The 23,291-nt window shown below is 43.0% G+C and overlaps 1 protein-coding gene and 1 pseudogene across 4 annotated transcripts in view; both read left to right on the top strand.

Annotated features, from left to right (window-relative positions):
* The window catches only part of LOC114683951 (zinc finger protein 175-like), a 36,619-nt gene extending 15,459 nt beyond the window's left edge, over positions 1 to 21,160 (top strand). The window contains exons 6-9 of one of the 4 annotated variants that reach the window (XR_005090161.1): positions 6,775 to 6,901; positions 7,553 to 7,651; positions 17,969 to 18,126; positions 20,717 to 21,157. Coding sequence is in view for 1 of the 4 variants with exons in the window: in XM_037200059.1 (XP_037055954.1) it covers positions 6,775 to 6,791 (17 nt within the window). In the remaining 3 variants the exon portion in view is untranslated. Of the gene's footprint in view, positions 1 to 6,774; positions 7,493 to 7,552; positions 7,802 to 17,968 lie in introns of those variants that run through there. The other 3 variants (XR_005090160.1, XR_005090162.1, XM_037200059.1) reach the window with 3 other exon arrangements.
* Positions 11,898 to 13,322, top strand: LOC119086808 (annotated as a pseudogene).
* Positions 21,161 to 23,291: the final 2,131 nt, after the last annotated feature.

A 23,291-nucleotide genomic window follows, 5' to 3' on the forward strand; every position in this document is an offset into this window, starting at 1 on the left:
AAAACATAAGGTTTATAAAGGCCTTTCTTCAAGGTTATGAAGTAGTAATTACTGCAGGGCATGAGAGGGTCTCTGATCATAAAGCTGCCTACAAGTTGTATAGGGAGCTCCATGGATGCAGTCATCATCCATGCTGGGCTGGACTTCCTGTTGATGCAGCTGCTTTTGAGCTATGTGAGCCTTTCTAAAGAACCTCTCATTCACACTCCAGTAAGCCCATTACCTCATTGGCTCACTGATTGGACTTTTGTGGAATCATGACTTGGGCCTGTCGTCAGTGCCCTATCTGGGATAAATAGACATTGTTCACATCTCGGTAAGTCAAAACAGTCCAGCATTTCACTGGAGATCACTGTCATGACTTCTTAGCTTATGTTTTATGAGTGTTTGCCTGCATGTATGTATATGCCCAAAGGTCAGAAGAGGGCATCAGATCTGGAACTGGAATTACAGATAGTTGAGATCCACCATGTGGATAATGGGAACCAAACTTGGGTCTTCTGCAATAGCAGCAAGTTTCCCTAACCACCCAACTTCTTTTTTTAATTGGATTATTTGTTTACTGGATTTTTGTTGTTGTTGTTTGTATATTCTAGATACTAACCCACATATATATACATATATATATGTATATATATAATTGTTAAAGATTTTTCCTTATCCTATAGACTGTTGTTTTGTCCAAATGACAGTGTCTTTTGCTGTACAAAAGTTTTTTAGTCTCATGATGTCCCATTTATTGTTGGTCTTAATGTCCGTGTTATCAGTGTCCTGTTTAGAAAGTCCTTTCCTGGGCCAATGAAATCAAGCCTATTCTGCACTTTCTCTTTGGCCAAATTCAGGGTATCTGGTTTATGCTGAGGCCCATGATCCATTTGGAGTTTTGTGCAAAGTGATAGATAGGGATCTACTTTCATGCTTCTCCATGAGATATCCAGTTTGACCAGCACCATTTGTTGAAGATGCTGTCTTTTCTCCAAAGTGTATTTTTGGGTTGTCAAATCAGGTATCTGTATGTGTGTGGGATTATATCTGGGTCTTCAACTCAATTCTATTGATCAGCATGCCTGTTTTCATGCCAATACCATGCTGTTTTTATTACAATAGCTCTGAAGTACAGCTTGAAATCTGGAATAGTGATACCTCCAGCAATTCTTCTATTATTCAAGATTGTTAGCTATTTTGTTTTTTGTTTGTTTGGTTTTTTGTTTTGTTTTTCTCCTATGTTGCCATATGAAGTTTAAGATTATTTTTCTTTCAATTTTTGTGAAGAATTATGTTGGAATTTTGATGGAGATTGTGTTGAATCTGTAGATTGCTTTTGGTAGGATGGCCGTTTTCACAATATTAATCTTATTGATCCATTCTTTCTATCTTCCAATATATTCCTTAATTTCTTTTTTTAATATCTATCTTGAAGTTTCACCTGCTTCGTTAGAGTAATCACAAGTTGTTTGTCTGTTTGAGGCATTGTGTTTTCCTAATTTCTTTCTCAGGTATGTTTGTCATTTTGTGTATAGGAACACTACTTGTTTTGTATGTTAATTTTCTATCCTGCCACTTTTCTGTAAGTTTTTATCAGCTGTTGAAATTTCCTAGTGGAGTGTTCAGGGTCTTTTATGTATACAGTCATATCTGCAAATAAGGATGCTTTGACTTCTTCCTTTCCTATTTGTATCCCTTTGATCTTCAGTTGTCTTATTGCTCTAGCTAAAACTTCAAGTATCATTTGAATTGCTGTGGAAAGAATGTGGACACTGTTTTGTTCCCAATTTTAATGAACATGGCTTCTGAGTTTCTCTCCATTTAGGATGATATTGGCTGTGGGTTTGCTGGCCTTTATATCCTCAGACTCTCTGGGACTTTATCATGAAATAATGTTGGATTTTGTCAAAGGAATTTTCTGAATTTAATGAGATGATTATGTGTGTTTTTCTTTCTTTTTTTTTTTTTAAAGATTTATTTATTTATTATGTATACAGCATGTATGACAGCAGTCCAGAAGAGGGCAGCAGATTTCATTACAGATGGTTGTGAGCCACCATGTGGTTGCTGGGAATTGAACTCAGGACATCTGGAAGAGCAGTCAGTGCTTTTAACCTCTGAGCCATCTCTCCAGTCTGTGTGTTTTTTTTCTTAATCTGTTTATGTGGTGGATTGCATTTATTGATTTAAATGTGTTGAACCATCCCTGCATCTCTGGAAGGAGGTCAAATTGATCATAGTGAAATTGATCATATCTTCAAATAAGCCAAATTGATCATATCTTCTTGATATGTTCTTGAATTCAATTTGCAAGTATTAAGAATTTCTGTATCTGTGTTCATAAGGGATATTGATATATAATTTTCTTTTTTTTATTGAGTCTATGTGTTTTTGGTATGGGATAATAGTGCCTTCATAAAAAGAATTAAGAAATGTGCCTTCTTCCATTTCTATTTTGCACTCTGGATCTTTAGTGGAGCTAGATCCATAAAACAAAGATTCAGGGTCTGCAATATAGATTTTCCCCATGGAAGGCTAGATACCCAAAGAGCATCTGAGAAGCTCTAAGGATCCAGAGTATATCCAGTGTTGTTTTACTAGAGGCAATTACATGTAAAGATACTATACAATGATTACAGTATGTTTACAGCTAACAGAATGTTTTATTTAATAGATTACCAGGGGAAACAAAAACAAGGAAGTATGGATAGAAAAATATACAGAAACTTAAAAGGCCTGAACATTTTAAGAAACAGCACATTCCCTGAACCTTGAGGTGGACGTGTCTGTTGTACAGACTATTTTCCTCTGTCAGTGTGTCAAGGGTGCTCTTAGATGCAGGATGTTTCTTTCTCATACAAGGCTGTTGACAACACTCTATAGCCTCTCCTGCTGAAAATTCACATTGCCAGCTCCCAGTCCTGTTTCATGGACTGAGCTGTGCTGTCTGCAGCAAACATCACACCAGATAGCTCACAGATACCTGTAACTCCAGTCCCAAGGAATCGAACTCCCCTTCTAGTCTTCTTAGACATCTTGCACATCCATGGCATACACTCAGACATACATACATATACCTAAATAACTTTTAAAAGGAAAAAAATACACACAGAGGGTATTTTTCAGAATATGTTCAGTGTGGAGCCAGATGTCTGTAATTATAGAAAGGGGAAACTAGGGACAGATGATTGCCTCTGAAAACCAAAGCAGATAAATTATACTGAAAATATGCCATGTCAGTTAAGTTAGAAATAGGTTAATGTACACAGTATTAAGAAATGGCCTGTCAGTGTGGTACAGCCTCAGACTTTTCCTTTCATTTTACCCACCCCTCCCTCAGTTGAACTGAGTGACAAATCCTTAATTCTATCCTCCAGTATCATGATCCTATGGGTGCTGCCATGACACTACCCGAGGTAACAGGAAACAGGAACTCATAAGTACTGAGGTAACAGTACTCATAAGTACTGGCACATCACAACTAAGTTAGTAGGCATTGGTACCCTCCTCCACATGATTCCTACAGCAGTTCAAGCCGAGGAGCACCAGGAGGAGGTGGCCGTGGAGGAAGCCGATCTGATAGAGGAGGAGGCAGAAGCAGATACTAGAACCAAGACTTTGGATCAAGGTCTCCATTCAAAGAAACAAAAAGATGGAAAGTCTTCTGTCGTAACTACCCAAGGACTACTAAGAAAAGTTGTATTACCTTTTTAAATTTTTCTGTTTTAAGTTCCTCTTCATCATTTTTGTGTTCTTGTGAGGATAAAAGTAAAACATGATTAATTTTGATATTATGAATTGCTTTCAATAAGCAAATGTTAAATGTGTAAGACTTGACTTGTACTAGTGTTGTAATTTTCCAAGTAATAGTGTCCCTAAAGACTAAATAAATAAATAAATAAAGTTAGTAGGCATAAACCTCATTCACTTCTCAGGGGAGAGATCCAGATGCAACTGGAACGGAAACCGGAAGTGGCAGGGAGGACCATTTCCATTTAGTTCCCTAGGAGGTTCTGCATTGGTGTCTCTGGACATGGAGGGAATTTGGAATGTTACATCGGGGATTCCCTAGCATCCTTGGGCGGAAGTCGGGCGGGGGTGGTGGTGGGGGGGGGGCGGCAGTGTGCAGCTCTCTGAGTCGCAGTGTCCAGTGAGCAGTGGCAGCGCAGTGAGGACGCTGTCCTGCTGAGCACTGGTTTGTGCTGAGTGACGGCTGAGGCGGCTGCAGGGGGATTCTGTGGTTGAGCTGGGGTGGGAGTCCTGTGGGAGTCGGGAGAGCAGGGTTGCTGAGGGATGCGGTGGAGCAACTGCAGTGCTTTCTAGCCTGAGAGTGTGATTGGAGACTCGGCCGTGAATCCTGGCTCTGGGACAAACACTGGCCACGGGAAGAGAAAAATAGCATAAAGATAAAAATGGGAAAACTAATTTATTCACAGTTTGGGCCAGAACTGAAAAGATAACCATTTTCAGTGTTTTTGTTTATGCTTTTTTTTTTTCCATTCCAGAGGTAAAACTTACAGAAGGATAGAACAAGAGCCAGGGCATAAGCACATGTACATTTGCCTCTGGACTCCAGCCAGGATGCTGGGCGTGGTGCTTTGTGCAGGTGCCAGGGCTTTCCAATCCCAGAAGGCTATTTCCTGTAAGGCCTGGAGCTCAAAAGATGAGTAAAAACAAGACTTTAGTCCCTGCTTGTATTCTTAGGACATGTGCATGGATGTGGGCCAGTGCTGTCTTCCGACCCCGTGGACATGGTGTCTGTGATGGACAGGTGACCAGAATGATGCTGCTTCCATATTGGGACATGTTATTTGAGCTATGTTTGGGGTTGTGTCTCAGGAAACCAGTAAATTAGATTCTTTGGGAAATGTCTGTTGACTTTCCAGGTAGTGACATTTTCAGGAGCCTAAGACATCTCAATGACTGGAAGGTGAAACTACAGTTTTGTGGTGATCAGAGGATAATGAACATTATTGGTATCAATGTCTGCATTCTGGTGTAGTAGAGGCCACTCCTTATGAGCAGGCATGAAGTGGCCTGTGAATAGAGGCCCTGGTGCACAAATACATGTTTCCCAAACCACATAAGAGACTGGGTCTGTGATTTTAGGTGATGTGTCAGAAAAGAATAGCCTGTGTGGCATGTCATGGATGGACACAGAATTAGTCTGGAAATGAAATAGGAACCAGAAATGTCTATTGCCCCCTGAGCTTCTAAGTCAAGAGGAACAACAAAAGGCTCTTTCTAAGTGCTGACCACATGAGACAGTGGGAACAGTGTGTCATGTGATACTGATCCCTGCCTGCTCTTCTACTCAGTGACCATCGGGCAAATTAAGGAATAGCATCCGGCCTCATTATTATATATGACTGAGATGGTCATGTAAAATTTAAATAGAAATGAAGTTGGCAACTTGCTGGTTTGGATGCATATTTGCCATGTGCCAGGCAGGTGCCTGGTCTTGAGCCTTATCCTTCATCAGACTCCCATCCAGTGCTAGTGAACATCACCTGCATCCTCACTTTGGTAATAACCAAGTTAGACTCTGATGACAGGAGCAGGACTCTCCTGAGTCTGCTTTGCCAGGTCTGCATAGCGACCTTCCCTTGGATCCTGAGAGTTCGATGTTAGATCAGTGGTCACGTGGTCATTGACTTCCCAGGACTTTCCAGTGTCTCTGCAAATCTATGGTCATGCCACAGCATCCAGACTGCAGTACTCGGGTGATGTCACAGCTGGCCTCTGCCCAGCAGCTCTGCTTAGAACCTGTAATTGCCCACCCAGCTTCCAGCTCTTGTGGAAATCAGGTCTTCTAGGAAGAGACACAAAGAGTGGAAACCAGTGAAGGCATGTCTGCTGATGTGAACTTATCCCAAGAACCCCAGAGACTGGGAGTACAGGAGTGGGATGGGTCATGTGAGGTAAGCAGGACCTTTCCTAGGTTCCCAGGTCCCCAGAGCTAGAGACAGACACTGGAGGCAGCAGGTCCTGGGCTCCCAGTTTCTGAAGTGGTTGAGTGGACCACAGGAGTCAGATCCTCCCCCCATCTTATCGTGACATGCTGATTGTGCTACCTCTTGGGTTCTTCATTTAGATTTGTCCATGTGCCCAATGACTTCCTGTGGAGTCCGTTTTTCTACAGCCCACCTGCAGAAGGCAACTACAGACCAAGGGAAATTTCAAGTACAGCTTGGTGGACCAGATAGTTATTGTGGCAACTTGGGCAGCTGTTTCACTGAAAAGTCCCTTCTCAGCACGGGGAAGAGGCATGACGGCTAAAAAGACCCCACGGTTTCCTGTGCAGCTGTCGGAGAGCCACATTGCTGAAGATTCTCCTCGCCTCACCCTCACTCCCCAGCTGGATTTCAGTCCAGAAAAATAACAGCTACCCAACAATTAAACATTCGTTGAGCCGTCTCTCCAGCCCATGCAGATCCTGTTTTTGCAAGTGTCTGAGTTTCTTGAGAAAAGAAGCTCATGTAACACTGGATCCCAATGACTAGGCACAGATACAGCCTATGTAATGCTACTTAACAAATGTCATGCTGTTTGTACTGTGTTAAAGTTTAGAGGGAATTGTGTCTGGCATCCCTCAAAAGGGAAACAACTTGAATATATAATAGCAAGACTTTTGTTTTTTTAAAGTAAGCTTCCTTCATCCCTAGAATAGAATATGAAATGGGTGTTTATAAGAAGCCTAATGATGCATCCTGGCGAATAGTCACTACCAGCCCAGCCCTGCATGCCATGCCCTAATCCTCAATGATTTACCCATTGTTCATGTTACAGAGATTGGTGTCATTTGAGGATGTGACCGTGGACTTCAGCCAGGAGGAGTGGCAGCAGCTGAACTCTGCCCAGAGACGCCTGTACCAGGACGTGATGCTCGAGATCTACAGCCACCTCTTGGCAGTGGGTGAGCACAGCTGGCCTAGGGGTCCAGGATGAGCTCCATTGAGGATTTCCTTCCTTCCCTTTGCCAAACATGGTGGGACATCAGAAGTATTTAATGATTTTTGCCTAGGTAGTCCTGAAGTGTAATTCTTTTTGGGTACCTAAATGTTACACTAGGTTCAGTGGGAAATGTTGACTTCATTGGATGAGCTAGAACCCAAGAAGCTACTGGTAAAGAAATAATTTTTAAAAGTCTGACATCCTTCCAATTCATAGGGTATGCCATTCCCAGTGTAGAGGTCTTCCTTTCCTTTCTTAATCCTGAAGAAGATTAAGAAAGGAAAGGAAGCACAGATGGGAAAGGCTGAATTCGCAAACCAGGGGTGTCAAAGTGAGTGGCCATCACCCAGGTAGAGGTGGATTAGTGTTCTGGGGCCATTATCAGCCTACTTTCTTGCCCAGTGGGCATGTAGGTTGTTTCCTACTTCCAAAATCTACGATCGGTACTAGATGCATTATATTATAACTACATCTTCTGGGCCAAAAGAATATATCATAGAGATTCAGCTGTGTTAATACCTTGACCAAGCTATACCTTGACCAGCCAAGGGTCTGTCAAGAGGCAAGCCATTTATTATGAATATTTGGTGCTATCCTGCCTTTAATATTTCAGCTGTCTTCTACTATGAAATTCTTGCATGGACAAATATTTTCAGACCTGCTGAACTTCTAGGTAACTTCTCTGCTGGAGCCAGTACCTGGATAAGGTCAGGTAAGCAAAGGCAAGCTGGAGGGAGATGCATAGCTTTGCTTCTTGTGCAAATGAAGCTCAGACCATCCCCCTGACCTGAGGCCTAGCGGCTCTCCAGTACAACTGACTGAGAACAAAAAAAAAAAAAAAAAAAAAAAAGGTTTTTACATATCAAGGTGAGAGGTAGAATAACATTCATGAGGAGGCAGAGAACCTCCTACCCAGGGAAAGAAAGGGCAGGCATTTTCTGTAGAAACAGACAGAACGGCATAGCGAGAGAAAAGAGAGGAAGACAGAGGTTCTGTAGAAGGTAAGCAGATCTCGGGTAGAGTTTTCTGAGTGCCAGGAGTAGAGAGTAGCAGAGATGGAGAAAGAGGATACAGAGGACGAAGATGAGGCTGGTAGCGTAAGAGTTTAGTCGTTAGCAGGACTGTGAGCTACGGAGCTGGACAGAACTGAAGCTATGGAAACAGGATTTCATCCCAGAGAAATATGGTAGTCAGATATTGAGCTTGGTGTACCTAGAGTTATTCCTGCCCTGAATGCCTGACGGAGCTGTAGCTGTACTGATAGAATTTGTCTTAGAGGAGTAAAGTTAATAGACATAAGAACATAGTGTACGTAGATTTTTTTCCCTCAGATGTCCTATGCCAGATGTAGCTAAACCCCCAGACTCCTAGGTACTCCATAAATACAGATGTGGGGCCACTGTAAAACTCAGTCAGAAGTGGACATTAAGAACTAGTCAGCAGCCAGGCAGCAGTGGTGCACATCTTTAATCTCAGCACTCGGGAGGCAGAGCCAGGTGGATCTCTGTGAGTTCAAGTCCAGCCTGTTCTACAGAGCAAGATCCAGGACAGGCACAGAGAAACCCTGTTAAAAAAAAGAAAGAAAGAAAGAAAAAAGACCAACCATCTTCTTTGTGGAGATCAGGGTGCCTGAGTTGATTAACTCAACCTCATCCTCCTTGTGATCCATGAAGAGCCTCAGGCACAAACACAGAAGGACTCGTGTTTGCACATCTTGTCAGTCACCTTGGACAGCAGGCACATTGGTTTTCATATCACCCATGTGATATATAAATTGGCCTTGTTTTTCTAATTTTATTTTTCTAAGAGAGCACCTCATTTTATGTCAACTGACTCAGTTCCCCATTTGTGCATACTTTTTGCATTATTTTATCATTTTGTGGCCATGAAGTTTTGTCTTGTTCATTTTTTCTTACATTCACTGATGCTCTTTTCTCTACTGGATCTTACATTTTCCCGGATGTCCCTATGGCCATGCCTTCCTGTGGGAATTGCTTCAAAGGACCCAATCACACTGAACATCAAAATTGTATTGTGATGATTCCTGTGTTCATTTCTGCAGTCCTGGTGCTGATACTGTATCTGCTACTATATTTAGTTGCTTGGAGAACCATTTCCACAAGACAACCTCCTTCTTTAGTGTGTGTGTGTGTGTGTGTGTGTGTGTGTGTGTGTGTGTGTGTGTGTTTGTGTACAAGAATGCCAAAGGTTCATGTGTGGAATTCAGAGACAGCTTACAAAAGTTGGTTCTCTCCTTTCACCATTTGGGTCCTGGGGATCAAATTCAGGTTGTCAGGCTGTTGAGCCATCTTACTATCCTTCCCCCTTACTTTCTGAGACAGAATCTCACTGAACTTCAACTTTTGTCACATTGATGTTAAGCCTGAGGACACTATTTTTGGGAAGATGGATGGATGGATGGATGGATGAATAGATGGATGGATGGGTGAATGGATGGACAGACGGATGGATGGATGGATGGATGGATGGATGGATGGATGGATGGGTGGATGGGTGGGTGGGTGGATGGATGGGTGGATGGGTGGATGGATGAATGGATGGGTGGATGGGTGGGTGGATGGGTGGATGGATGGATGAATGGATGGGTGGATGGATGGGTGGATGGATGGGTGGATGGGTGGTAGATGAGAGATGGATGGATGGGAAGGAAGGAAGGAAGGAAGGAAGGAAGGAAGGAAGGAAGGAAGAAAGAAATTAATGAATTTCCAAAAATAATATTTTTACCTACTTTAGAAGGAGATTTTCAATATGTTTATAGAAACTCAAAGGAAGAAATTCTAATCCAACTAATGGTAGCATGAAATGGGGAGAACATTAACCTTGGTATCGTTGTTCTGTTTAATGAAGGGCTGCCTGAAATACAAGCCAACATGAAGGTCTGGAGAGCAATTGCTTTTGAAATTTAGACACAGTGATCTTACCCCAGATGTTAGGTGACACTGGAAGTTAGTTTTCAACACTCGGTTGTGGGTGCTGCTCCATGAAGCAGTTTTGAACTGGAACAGAGGAGCAGACAAAGCAAATTTAATTGTGGGTAGGGAATATGAGGAAACTGTTTAGAGTAAATTGGATATTCCCATGTCCACATGAGTAAGATATATTTGAGAGTTACAGAAAAGCTTTTCAGCATGGTACTGATAGGTTACATTAGACATAAAAAGTTAGAGACACTCTAAGCAAATGTCTGGGGATACATAATGTAAGATCAAGAGCATAAGCAAAGCCAATATATGTGTGAAGTTTCTGTTTAAGAGTGAAGGTGTAGCTGAGCATTCAGTTACTTCTGTAATGGCAATACTTTGGAGGTGGAGGCAGGAGGACCAGAAGTTCAAGGTTACCCTCAGCACACATTTAATTTAAAACTAACCTACACTACATGAGACCTTATCTAAAAATACAAACAAATAAAATAATGAAACTTTAAGGGTCTGGATCTACTCCTAAGGGTAGAGTGGCTGTAGCATGAGTAAGACCATGGGATCAATTCTCAACAACACAGGACAAAAATCATAAGCACGAGAAATGGATAAAGGATATTAATTTGCATTTCTCCACAGCTAATGAAATCCTCTGCTGTGACCCCCTTCTTCACCCTTGGTTCTGTTCTAAGAGTACCCTGTACTTGTCTTTTTTCCTGCCTTACTTTCCCTACTACATCTAAGAATCCGTGTCCTCTCTATAAAGTTGACTTGGTTGTGTTTCTCCAAACCTGATCTTCCTTGCAGAGGAGCAAGGTGATTTTGGCCACTCCCCGAAGCAGTCTATTCTTCAGTTTTTTAACCTCTTAAAAAGTAAGAGTGGGTATAGTTGCCATAGTTGTTATGTCCATAGCATAGTTGCCTAACACTTGCTGGGTGCTATAAAGATGAGTGTCTGACATACGGCACAAGTTGTGGGATGTTCTGCTCATTGTTCTCAGCAGCAGCAGCAGCAGCAGCATTGGTATCTGATTCAGATTTCTCTGTATTCATTCTATGTGATTCCTTCTCCATCCTGTTATTGTGCCTACCTCTTCATTTCTTTCTCTTCCTAGAAGGGGAATCTGGGCCTGACACTCCATCACAGGAAGTTTCTGAGAAAGTTTCAGTTCAAAATGATACAGCAAGGGAAGTCACAAGAGGTGGTTCACAGTGTTGGGTTTTACAAGAGCTGTGGTAGGATATTGGCCCTACAAAGAGAGATCAGCAAAATCAGATCCCACCTTTGAGTCCTGATGCCTTCTTCAATAAGAAAATACTGAGCACAGACAGCCTATGTGAATGTAAAGAGCCTGGGAAACCATTGCTTTGGTGAGCTGTTGTGTTCCTACACAAGAACATTTGTTCATTTGCAAAAGGTTTTGACCCTGAACTAGAAGCAAATGGTCAGAATCAAAACAGCATCACCAAACAGCTTAATGACACTGTTGCATCTGCTCCACTCTTCACACAAGGTTCTTGTAATGCTAAATGTAAGCTTGCTCAAAAGGAGAATGCATACAAAGGTAATCAGTTTGGAAAAATTAGTCATGAACAACCACTTAAGCAACATGGAAGTCAGTCTCCGGAGAAACCACTGAGTGCACTGAATGTGGAAAGGTCTTCAGTGGCAGGTCAGCTTTTCATAAACACCAGATAACACACACTAAGGAGAGACCTGCTATCTGTCACACATATGGGGTAGCCTTCCTCAGGAGATATGAGTTGACATCCCATCAAGGAACTCACATGAGAGAAGAAGCTTCACAAATGTCCTGACTGTGGGAGATGTTTCACTTGCATAATCCAGTTCACAATGGGGAGAAGCCTCATTCATGTCCAGACTGTGGGAGATTATTTCATCGCAAATTCCACCTGCAGGTCCATCATCGAATTCACACTGGGGAGAAACCTTATGAATGTTGTGACTGTGGGAAGTCATTTGGTAACAGAACCCACTTGAAGATACATAATTGAATTCATACTGGTGAGAGACCTTATGTGTGTTCTGCATGTGGGAAGGCCTTCAATCAGAAGTCAGTCCTCAGCACACACCAGCGAATTCGCACAGGAGAGAAACCCTGCAAATGGAGTGACTGTGGGAAAGCTTACTCTGCTAAGGCCCAGCTCTAAGTGCATGAAAGAATTCACACAGGAGGGAAACCCTATGTGTGCACAGAATGTAGGAAGGCCTTTAGCAACAGGTCAGGTTTCCATACACATAAGATGACTCATACTAAGGATAGACCTCGTATGTCAAAAATGTGGGAAATAATTTCTCCAGAAATCAGAGTTGACATCCCATCGTTAGACTCACATTGGAGAGAAACCTTATAACTGTCAGGACTGTGGAAAATTGTTTAGTAAAACATCCCATCTGAAGGTGCAACATTGCATTCACACAGGGGAGAGACCTTACGTGTGTTTTGAACATGGGAAAACCATCTTCTGGAAATTATCTCTCAATCTACAGCAGAAAATTCACACTGGAGAAAAACACCACATATGTAATGAGTGTGGGAAAGCCTTTAATCAGAAGTCAGTACTCAGAATGCATCAGAGAATTCACACTGGTGAGAAGCCTTACAAATGTAGTAACTGTGGGAAAGCCTTGACTTCTAAGAGCCAACTCTAAGATCACCAGCAAGTTCACACAGGTGAGAAACCGTGTGTGTGTCCCTCATGTAGGAGGGCTTTCAGTAGCAGGTCATCTTTGCAGAGACATTGCTTAACACACTAGGGAGAGACTGTCACAAATGAGAAAAGCCCTTCTTCTAGAAGTCAGCATTGCCATCGGCAGCAGCCACATTGGAGAGAAGCCTTAGGAATGCCATTACTGTGGGAAACGATCCCACAACGCATAGCAAGTTTGAGGAGAATTGTTACCGTCACAGCAACTGTGGTTAGTTATTTAGCAATGCATCGCAACTAATGGTGCATCATCCAATTCATTACAGCTGATACTGCATTTTCAATTTGGAAATATCTTCCATTGGAGATTTCATACAGAAGAGAAGCCTCAAAATACAGTGGCTATAAAAGTTTCTCCAGTTATGCATCGCTGAGTTCACATGTAAGAGAAACCCTTTGTGTGCACTGATTGTAGGAAGGTCTTCCATCAGAAGTCAACATCTAGAACACATCTGAGATAAGACTTTTCATTGCCACGACTGGGAAGTTCTTAAGTGATGCATCCTGACTGAGCATGGTTTTATAACAGTACCTTATGTACTGAATGTAGGCCTTCAACAACAGATCAAAATGCAATAGACACCAAGCAACTCATACCAGGAACAGTTCTTGGACCAGTTCCCTGGGGCGGACCAGCCCCCACCATTATTTACCCCAGGGACTCTTGAAGAATGAATGAGGGATGAGAGACTTAGTTAGAAATAGAGAGAAAACACAGGATAGACTTGAGTTGGCCTGGATCCTTATCCAAATGGGTCAGAACTTTATTCCAAAAGTCTGTTTATAACAATGCCAAGGGGTGGAGCAAAAGCCCTCCCCCTTGCTAGTTACAGTCAAGTGTAGCCCCTTCCAAACACCTGGTACCCAGTCCCATGGTCCAATCAACCTCTTATGCAGTCCTGCTGGGTACAGCCACTAGGAAACCTAGGGGCCCACAACAGGTCCCTCTTCTTTATATTTTAAAAGAAAAAAACTCTTGATGCAACTGCATCAAACTTAAAGACTAACAGGTTAACATAATTCTAACATAAATATTGCTATACATAGTTACAATTCTCGCAGTCTTACATCTCGAAGCAAACTCCTAATCCTACAAACCTGCTCTCAACCTACAAACCTACTCAACCTTAATTCCTACAAACCTACTTTCAACCTATAAACCTACATTCAAAAAACAATTTCCTAATAGAACTATACAAAACACAACATTAATTCACTCAAGTAACACGAAAATATTTTTTAAATTAAATATACTGAGGAATATTAACACCCCCCTTTTTAAAAACTTCTCTATTTAAACAGTTCCATTTTTAAATAAACAGTTCCATAAGCAGTTCATAGGTCATCACTGTTGATAGAGTCTATGCATAAGTAAATTCAAACTGTCCCATTGTAATGAAATCGTTACTGTCCATTTCATTTCTTAAGTCCAAAAGTTCAAAAAGAGTTCTGGTACCAGACTTTTTTCAATTCTGAAGAAACATTTCTCACAAACCAAAAACTTTCTGCAGTTAACAATTCCAGCCCAAACAAGCATCTCTGTGCAGTCAGCAAACAGAAACTGAAAAACTTTTGTTGCTAGATGTATCAGGCTTTTATGACTTTCACAGTCCAATCTGTTTGTGCCTCCCATAAGCATCCATTCCTGGACTCCTGTGTCTGCTAGGAGCTGAGCCGTTGCTTCCCCACAGCAACTCTGGCTCTGGGAGGAAAACCTAGTTGCTACGAACTGCGGCTTTCTTGGATCCCATTACCTGTTCTAACATACTCAGCATCCTGGGTCCTGGAATCCTCTGTTCGCTGTCCTGTTGGATCAACGAATGTAGCTTCAGGGCAACTCCATGATTCAAGTAACATCCTGCACCTCGGCGCTGGAGCTCGGCAGTCAGTCTCGGCAGTTCCCACAGAACCCCAGGCTGGCTTGTCAGGCACCCACATCATTCTTCTCTCAGCCTCTGGAAGTAGTCTGGTCTCTGAGGTCTCATTGTTCGCGGTTCATCTTTTCCGAGGCAAAGCGAACCACTGGGCTCTCTCTGCTATTCGCCTTTCTCACAGTGTAGCATCTCAAAGGCTACAGAACCTTGCTGTTCACCTTTCCCACAGCGCGGCGTCTCTGCTGGACTTTCCAAACTGCTGCTTGCCGTTAGCCTGTCTCATAGCTTAGCTTGTTCATTTTTCACCGTGGTTTTCTTTTGGTAGAAAGCCTGTAGACCCTCGTACATCTGCCACCTGCACGGCGCTGATGCCTTGAGGGTCTCAGCTCCCGAGACCCTCTGGCTGCTGGCTCTTGCACTGGCTCTTGGCGACTGCTGCTTGAAAAACTATGATGCTTCATGGATCTCAGATGTGGACACATGGTTGCTATTTTCTGAAGCTGGCAGTCTCTGGAGCTGCTTCTTGTTGTTATTGGTGGTTTCCGGAACTGCCAAGTCTGCTATGGATATTGTTTTCCCAGGCTGGGAAAATCTATTCTTCATATCTTTAAACCTAAAGCCTATATATTCTAAACCTACATTTTTCTGACTAAATCTATGACCTATTTAAAGCGGCATTCTGCAGGATTACTTTATAAACCTTACCCAAGTCTCATTCAAACCTTCATAATAAACTTATATTCTATAGGACTACTCTACAAACCTTAACTAAGTCCTATTCAAGCCTTTACATTTCTTATTTAAACTTACATTCTATAGGTCTACTTTATAAACCTTACCTAAGTCTTAGTTACATTCTATAGGACTACCTAGGTAAATATACTTCTTTTTTGTTTGTTTGTTTGTTTGTTTGTTTCCAAGACAGGGTTTCTCTGTGTAGTTTTGTAAATATACTTCTTATACTACCTTAGCAAATATACTTCTTATCTTATTTAAACTTACATTTACAACTAACATGGCCATTTATTACTACATGTCTTTAAGAAATTCTATAGATCTATTCAAACACCTAAAGATTTCTTAATACCTAGAAGAGATTTAGAAAAGATATCTAGGAGAGATTTCTTAACTATTATCATTTTACATATAATAGAACTAACTTGACATTAAAGCAAACATCTACAAGATATTTCTTAACACCTAGAAAATATTTTTTTTAAGGTTTATTTACTTATTATGTATACAGTGTTCTGTCTGCATGTATCCCTGCAGGCCAGAAGAGGGCACCAGATCTCATTACAGATGGTTGTGAGCCACCATGTGGTTGCTGGGAATTGAACTCAGGACCTTTGGAAGAGCAGCCAGTGCTCTTAACCGCTGAGCCATCTCTCCAGCCCCCTAGAAAAGATTTTTTTAGTTAAACTATTAACACCAGGAGTACACAAATCATTTCTAAAGTTCAGAGTTTAGTCATCTTTGATACTAAAAGTTCTTGAAAGTTTGAAGGAAGATTTGTCAACACTGGGATTTGGTGAGTGCTGTTGCTATGGAGTTGTAACACATGTTGCTAGGGAGCTGTAACATTCTCGGAACAAAGCCACACGAAGTTACCTTTCTTGCCAAGCTCTCTCAGCCATTCCGAACTGGCAGAGGTGTGCTCTCAGTGGTAAATGGTTTCTAACTAGAGGCTGTCCCTTTACCCAAATTCATAACAGCTTCCCTGTGCCATAATTCAGACAAACGTTTCTGTTACAGCAGAAAAGCTACCATAAAGCCTCATCTTAGGCTGAGGTGAAATTCCCATATTGAACTGCCGTGAAGCTCTTAGCAAAAATGTCTTGCACAGCTATTAGACCATATAAGGCACTGTTTCAAACTTGCATTGATATTACATTTCCCAGAAAGGCTTTCGGGTACACTTGCAAACTTTCTGGTTCCCTTTACAGAGTTTCACTTTTGCAGTGGGAGATTTTTCTTTCCTAAGCTTGCTTTAGAATGCCTGTGTCACTATTTAACAGGTATACAGCTCTGCTTAGATCTTTTCTCTGACCCAGTTCCTGAGCAGTTTTGTATCCATTTGTCTGCACACTCAGGCGGCAGCTATTGCCTGAGGCAAAACCCTTAGGGCTTCACTCTGGGTCAGTGAGGCAAACCGAAAGCGTTTGTTTCCGAAAAGTCCTTTCTCTGATGGAAAAGAAAGCTTCTCTCCTGGATAGCTCCCTGTCCTGTCCCTGCCCGGCTCCTTCCAGATAGTGCAGCGGCAGCTTGCCTTCCCTGCCTCATCAGGCCCTTGCCTCAGGGGAATTTTCCCGTCCAGGTGAAACCAATTTTTCCTTACAGAGAGCAAAACTGAGGAAGTTCTGAAAGGCTTTTAAGCTTTTTATGTTTTTCCCAAGAGAAAGAAAGACCATCAAGTTTTCCCAAATCTTCTGTTCTCTAAACTTTGGTTTCTGCGGCTAAGGGGGAACAATTCCCGGTTACAATGTTGCCCTGCTGGGGGAGCAGAGGATTTTTGTTTCCATCTGCACCGGCTGCAGGGGGATTCTCTTTCCTCTGCTGCTTGGACCTAGCATTTTAGTTGACACCAGGCCAAAAGCTTCCATAGGAATCTTTTTTCTACCCAATATGCTCAAAGATGATATATATTTTTTTCTGCCCATTAAGTTTAAAGAAGATAGATTTTTTTTTCTGCCCATTAAGTTTAAAGATGATGGATTTTTTCCCAGTTTGCGTTCATAGCCCCCAACGTTAGAAGATTGAAGACTTAGTTTCTTTGTCTAGTTGCCTAACTTATCTTAAGTAATTAATCTTAAGATAAGTAATTATCTTAAGTAATTAATTTTTCCTACACTATATTGCTACACTCTACCTTCCTAATTTTTCATAGCTAGGAGAGAGAGCGAGCTGTATAGAGAGCGCTCTATGGAGAGAAAGCTAATGCTGTAGCCTTGCAGTATTTCACCACCTGCCTATACACCCGAGAATAAAATACCATTGCCTTCATTTTTCGATTCCTTATCAGCATGCCTACACATGCAACACCCCACAATCCTTTCGCCAAGTCCTAGGGTTATTTTTTCCTTTTTATCTTTTTCTTTGTCTCTGTTCAGGCATCATCTGTAGAGGACCAGCACCCACCATTATTCACCCCAGGGACTCTTGAAGAATGAATGAGGGATAAGAGACTTAGTTAGAAATAGAGGGGAGAGAAATAGAGAGAAAACACAGGATAGATTCGAGTGGGCCTGGATCCTTATCCAAATGGGTCCAGAACTTTATTCCAAAAGTCTGTTTATAACAATGCCAAGGGGTGGAGCAAAAGACCTCCCCCTTGCTAGTTACAGCCAAGTGTAGACGCTTCCAAACACCTGGTACCCAGGCCCATGGTCCAGTCAACCTCTTATGCAGTACATAAGGGTAGAGCCACTAGGAAACCTAGTGGTCTACAACAGTTCCCTGAACCCAAAATGATGTTATGTGTTGTAGGCTCAACCTCAGACATCAGGATATTTGGGCTGATCCTCTTCACTGACATCCACAGAGTTGACCTGGCTGAGGTTGGAGTAGATACCCTCATTTGGAATTTCTGAGCAAGAGACGTGGACCAACTCTTCTCTCACCTTTGGGCTGTTTTGTATTAAGAGGTACAAAAAAATGAGATGAAGTCTGGATGGGTGATAGTTTTGCTAAAGGAATGCCCCCACAACTGACACTTGTACCCCCAGAAATGACCACAGGAGGCCCCGTGGTGTTCTGTTCTTAGGACACCAGGTCCTTCCTTCCCTGTGCAGTCCTCTCACTTCTATGTGTAGCACTACACAGCGCAGTCTAGTCCCTGGCATGCAGCTTTTTCTGTTGCAGATGCCACAGAGGAGAGGCTAGTCCAAAGCCAGTCAGTGCCGTGCTACTTTGTGAATGGAGTAGCTGCCCTGTGCACATGTGTGCCCACTTTTCTTCTAGCCTAGCCCCCTCCAAGCCCACCAGTGAGCTGTGGGGCTCTAGGGAATAACTCAACATTTAGAATTATCTGTTGTGATCTGTAGAGTGGGGCTCACGTTTAGATCAGACTTGACTTGTAGTGCTTGAACAGCATGTATAGACAAGGGTATGTCAAGCTCAGCATTAGGTGCTAAGACTAGACCATGTTCTCACAGCTCTAGTGTCCAGCATGGAGATCACACACCACTTGTATGTGTTTCTGCATGTTTTCCCCCACCACTGAGTACTAGGAAACCTCAGTGGTTTCCATTTTAGTGGTCTTCTGTATAATGTATCCTTGATGTGCCTGTCTGTACAACCCTCTATCACACTAGTTTGATGAGAGCAGGGCTCAACTCCTCTGTTGTGCCCCTTGGCACTAGGGATCCAGAACTGAGTACCTGACCCTCACATCCTCCATGTTCTAGGGACTGTATGCTTATCCAAGGAAGAGAAGACAGGACTCGAGAAGCAGGTTAGCATTTTTCCCCAGCCAGCCATACCTCAGATAGGCACCATAGGTCCCCAACCCTGACCCAGCAACCAAAGAGACACATTTATCTGGACTATTTTCTCCATGGTTGAACCAACTCCAAGGAATGTTTCTTGAAAGGTGAGGTTGGTTGTAATCTTGGAGTTGTGGGGACAGCTGACTTCCAGTAGGCAGCAGGCATCCCCTGCTCACAGACCCAGAGCACAGATAATATTAGGTTCCTGGCACAGCCAGACTCCAGGGCTTCTGGGATGTGGATGAGGATGTGAGAGGGTGACATGCAGGATCAAGAATGGAACCAGGTGCAGAAAGCCCCTGATGTTCTGCCCTTAGCCAGTCCCAGGACAGGGTTCCATACCAGCCTTACAGTACAGCTCCTATGACCTCCCAGAGCCTGTGACTTTCCTGCTACATGCACAGATGTCTGCTTCAGTAGTTCCATGTGAAACTACTACTACTTCTCCTCCTCCTCTTCCTTCTTCTTTTTTCTACCCCCTTTCTTCTGCCATTATCTCCTGTGAAACTCTGGTATCCACAGAGAAAAGGTGGAATTTGCCCTGGGCAGTGTGATTATGGTCACCAAAGTCTTATCCTATCAATCCTTGCGTGAATCAGTTGCCAGAGACAGACACAGTGCAAAATAGAGGCATGGTATAGGATGATCAGTGGGACTCAAAGAATGGAATGGTTGCTGTTTCTGATATTTTGATGGGGAATTATAGATTCCATGTCAGAAGCCATGTGGGGAGATGAGGCTTAGCTTGACTCAGAGCGTATAACCCCTGTTCCCAAGCCCACTCACTTGCCTGGAACAGGCCCATCAGCATCATGGCGGGAGGTGTCTGGGTCCTGGGCTCGTATGAGGGATGACCACAGCAAGGGCTTACTGTGGGGCTGGAGATGCTGTGAGAGAGTCCTTGTTCATAGAAGGCAAACCCCCAATCCACAGGTGGCAAAACCATATGCAGGGAATAGAAAGACACCTCGGAGCCAGAGGCCAGAGAGATGTTAGAGGCATTCTTGGAGGAGTAGAGAATACGCTCTGCTCCCACCTCGCACTTCTCCGGATAGTGGGGTCTGAATCAGACATTTTTCCTGATTCACAAGCTGTTGACAGTTTTTTTTAAAGATCTTCAGACTGTCTTGAGAGTCCCTTCAGGAATCTCTGAGGTTTACCCAGGCTTGGGAGATGGGACAATGTGTGAGGACATTTTATTTCTTACACCTTGTGGAAGATGTGGTCGAGCTCCTTCCATTTATTGGGTGGAGCTCACACTGTACAACATTCTACAGCACACAGGGCCTCACCAGTCAAAAGTCATCAAGCCTCAGCTCGTATCAACAATCAGAAGCCCGAGAGGTGCTGCAGTAGACCCCGAAGGCTGTCAGATTCACACGGATGAAGGTTCAGTGTGGGGATTTAGGAACATAAAAGATAGTAGTGGTCATGGGTGAAGTGTTGAACGTTCCCTCAGTCAGCATTTACTGTGGGCTGGGGCTGAGACAGATGCAGGAAACGCTACTGATGCCCTTGGGGTTCTGCCCATGCTGGGAGAGCCAGACAAATGCCCCAAAGGGACAGGCCAGGGGGCTGTGCTGTGTCGTGATTTCTTCTGTATTACAACATCCCATCCTGGAGCAAAGCTCCTGAAGACTTAGGAAGTTTTGATGGGAGGCTCATCCAGACCTGGGAAGTAAAGAACACATAAGTCTTCGGAAACACCCGAACCTGATCAGATACACAATGTGCCTTTCTCCCTAAGCTGAGATAAGCAGTAAGGACTGCCGAGGAAACAGACTAGCCAAGCTGCTTGGAAGAGACATTCTCCAACCTGTGGAATGACCTACCCAGCATACAGTAAGTGACGGTTGCAGTTTTTGTGAACCAATGCCCATGCGGGAGTGGGCTTTCAGGGATGCATTGCCTTTGAGACACTTCTTCTGTAATTAACCCCAATAAACCCCAATAAATGCATTGGTTCACCATGTTGTACTCTGGTGTGTTGTTATGTTAACCTGCTGTCAGCTCACCTATTGGGTGACCAGGCATTTGTCATACATGTCTTGCCAGTTTCCTGTGGGCACACTGAGCAGGCTATACATGGTTTCTCCTCTCAGAAAACAAGAGAATATTTCTGGGTATGTGGCTCTGTTGTGGATGGGCAGTATGGAGAGATGAGGTAAAGACCCATGTGATAGAACAAAGATTAAAAATATGGGTTAATTTTAGTTGTAAGAACTAGTTAAGTTATACAGTCACTTTGGAAATCAGTATGGCGGTTTCTCAGATGATTGGGAATCAATCTACCTCAGGACCCAGCAATACCACTCTTGGGCATATACTCAAAGAATGCTCAATCACACCACAAGGACACATGCTCAACCATGTTCATAGCAGCATTATTTGTAACAGCCAGAACCTGGAAACAACCTAGATGCCTGTCAACTGAAGAATGGATAAAGAAAATGTGGTACATATACACAATGGAGTATTACTTGACAGTAAAAAACAATGACATCATGAAATTTACAGGCAAATTGATGGAGCTAGAAAATATCATCCTGAGTGAGGTAACCCAGACTCAGAAGGACAAACATGGTATGTACCCACTCATAAGTGGATACTAGATGTAAAGCAAAGGATAACCAGACTACACCCCACAACTCCAGAGAGGCTAACTAACAAGAAGAACCCCAAGAGAGACACATAGATTGCCCTGGGAAGGGGGAATGGATGAGATCTCCATGAGTAAACTGGGATGATCGGGGCAATGGAGGTTAGGGGATAGGGGATGAGAACATAAGGGAACAGGATGGTTGAGTTGGAACAGGGATGGAGGGGGAAAGCAATGAAAGAGATACCATGACAGAGGGAGACATCATGGGGATAGGGAAGTTCCCAAGGAAACTACTAGGATGACCCCACCTTAGACTACTAGCAATAGTGGAGAGGGTGCCTAAACTAGCCTACCCTGGTAATCAGATTGGTGAATACCCTAACTGTCACCATAGATCATTCTTCCAGTAACTGATGGAAGCAGATGCAGAGATCAACATTCAAGCACCAGGCTGAGCTCCAGGAATCCAGATGAAGAGAGAGAGAAGAGGGATTCTATGAGCAAAGGGGATCAAGGTCATAATGGGGAAATCTACAGAGACAACCAAACCAAACTAGTGGGAACTCATGAACTGTGGACCAATAGCTGTGGAGCCTCCACGGGACTGGACTAGGCCTTCTGCATGGATGAGACATTTATGCAGCTTGATCTGCTTAAGGGGCTCCCTGGCAATGGGATCAGGATTCCATCCCTAGGGCACAAGCAGGCTTTCTGGAGCCCACTGCCTATGATGGGACACCTAACACAGCCTTGGTGCAGGGGAGGGGCTTGGATCTGCCTCAACTGAGTGTATCATGATCTGTTGACTCACCATGGGAGGCCTTACCTTGGAAGAGGTGGGAATAGGTGGTAGGATGGGGAAAAGGCTGAGGGGTAGGAGGAGGAAGGGGAAGGGATCTGTGGTTGGTATGTAAAATTAATAGAAATGTCTTAAAAATAAAAAAGTATATAAAGAAGAACTAGTTAGGAACAAGCCTAAGCTAAGGCAATGCTTCCATAATTAATAATAGGTCTCCATGTTATTATTTGGGGCTGGTGGCGGCAAAGCAAGTCCGTCTACATGTGGCATCCAATGTGGAGGCTTGAATATCCAAACACAGGACTTGATAAAGCTAAGAAAAGTTCTGAAAATGGATCTGGATGTGGCTTCCTAGTCCTGCCGTCTCTCGGGCAGGTGGGTGCTTGGTGGCACACAGAGGTTTGGCTACTGGCTGCTGCCTGCAGGCTAGAGCTAGTTGCTGGTGCTTTTGTTAAGCTGAGCCACCCAGTGGCTGACATGACAGTTTAAGGTTTGTCTCACACGGTCAGAGAATGCTGCAGGTACTTAGTAAAGCCAGGTCCAGACATAGAAAACTTCTAAAAAGGTACAATCTGTTTTAAGATGTGCTTAGATGCTGAAGAAAGAAAAGAAAATAGGTATAGAAAAAATAATTGGTTTAAAAATAATAAAGTCTTTAAAGAGAGAGTAAAGTAATTAAAACAAATAGCCACATAAAGATGGAAAATACACGGGGTGTCTGGATCTTGTATGGTGTTTATTGACTTTGAATTTTTTAAATGCTAATGTACAAAAAACAATAGTTGCTGAGAGACATTGGAGTATAGAAACTACTAAATTAAACCAATCTATATATTTTGAGAATGCCTTAACTTCAAAATGGAAGTCAGAAAATATGTTGCATTGGGAGGGAGGTTATGCCTTTGTTTCCAAAGGAAACAA

Source organism: Peromyscus leucopus, chromosome 1, assembly GCF_004664715.2.
Source record: "Peromyscus leucopus breed LL Stock chromosome 1, UCI_PerLeu_2.1, whole genome shotgun sequence".
Lineage (NCBI taxonomy): Eukaryota > Metazoa > Chordata > Mammalia > Rodentia > Cricetidae > Peromyscus > Peromyscus leucopus.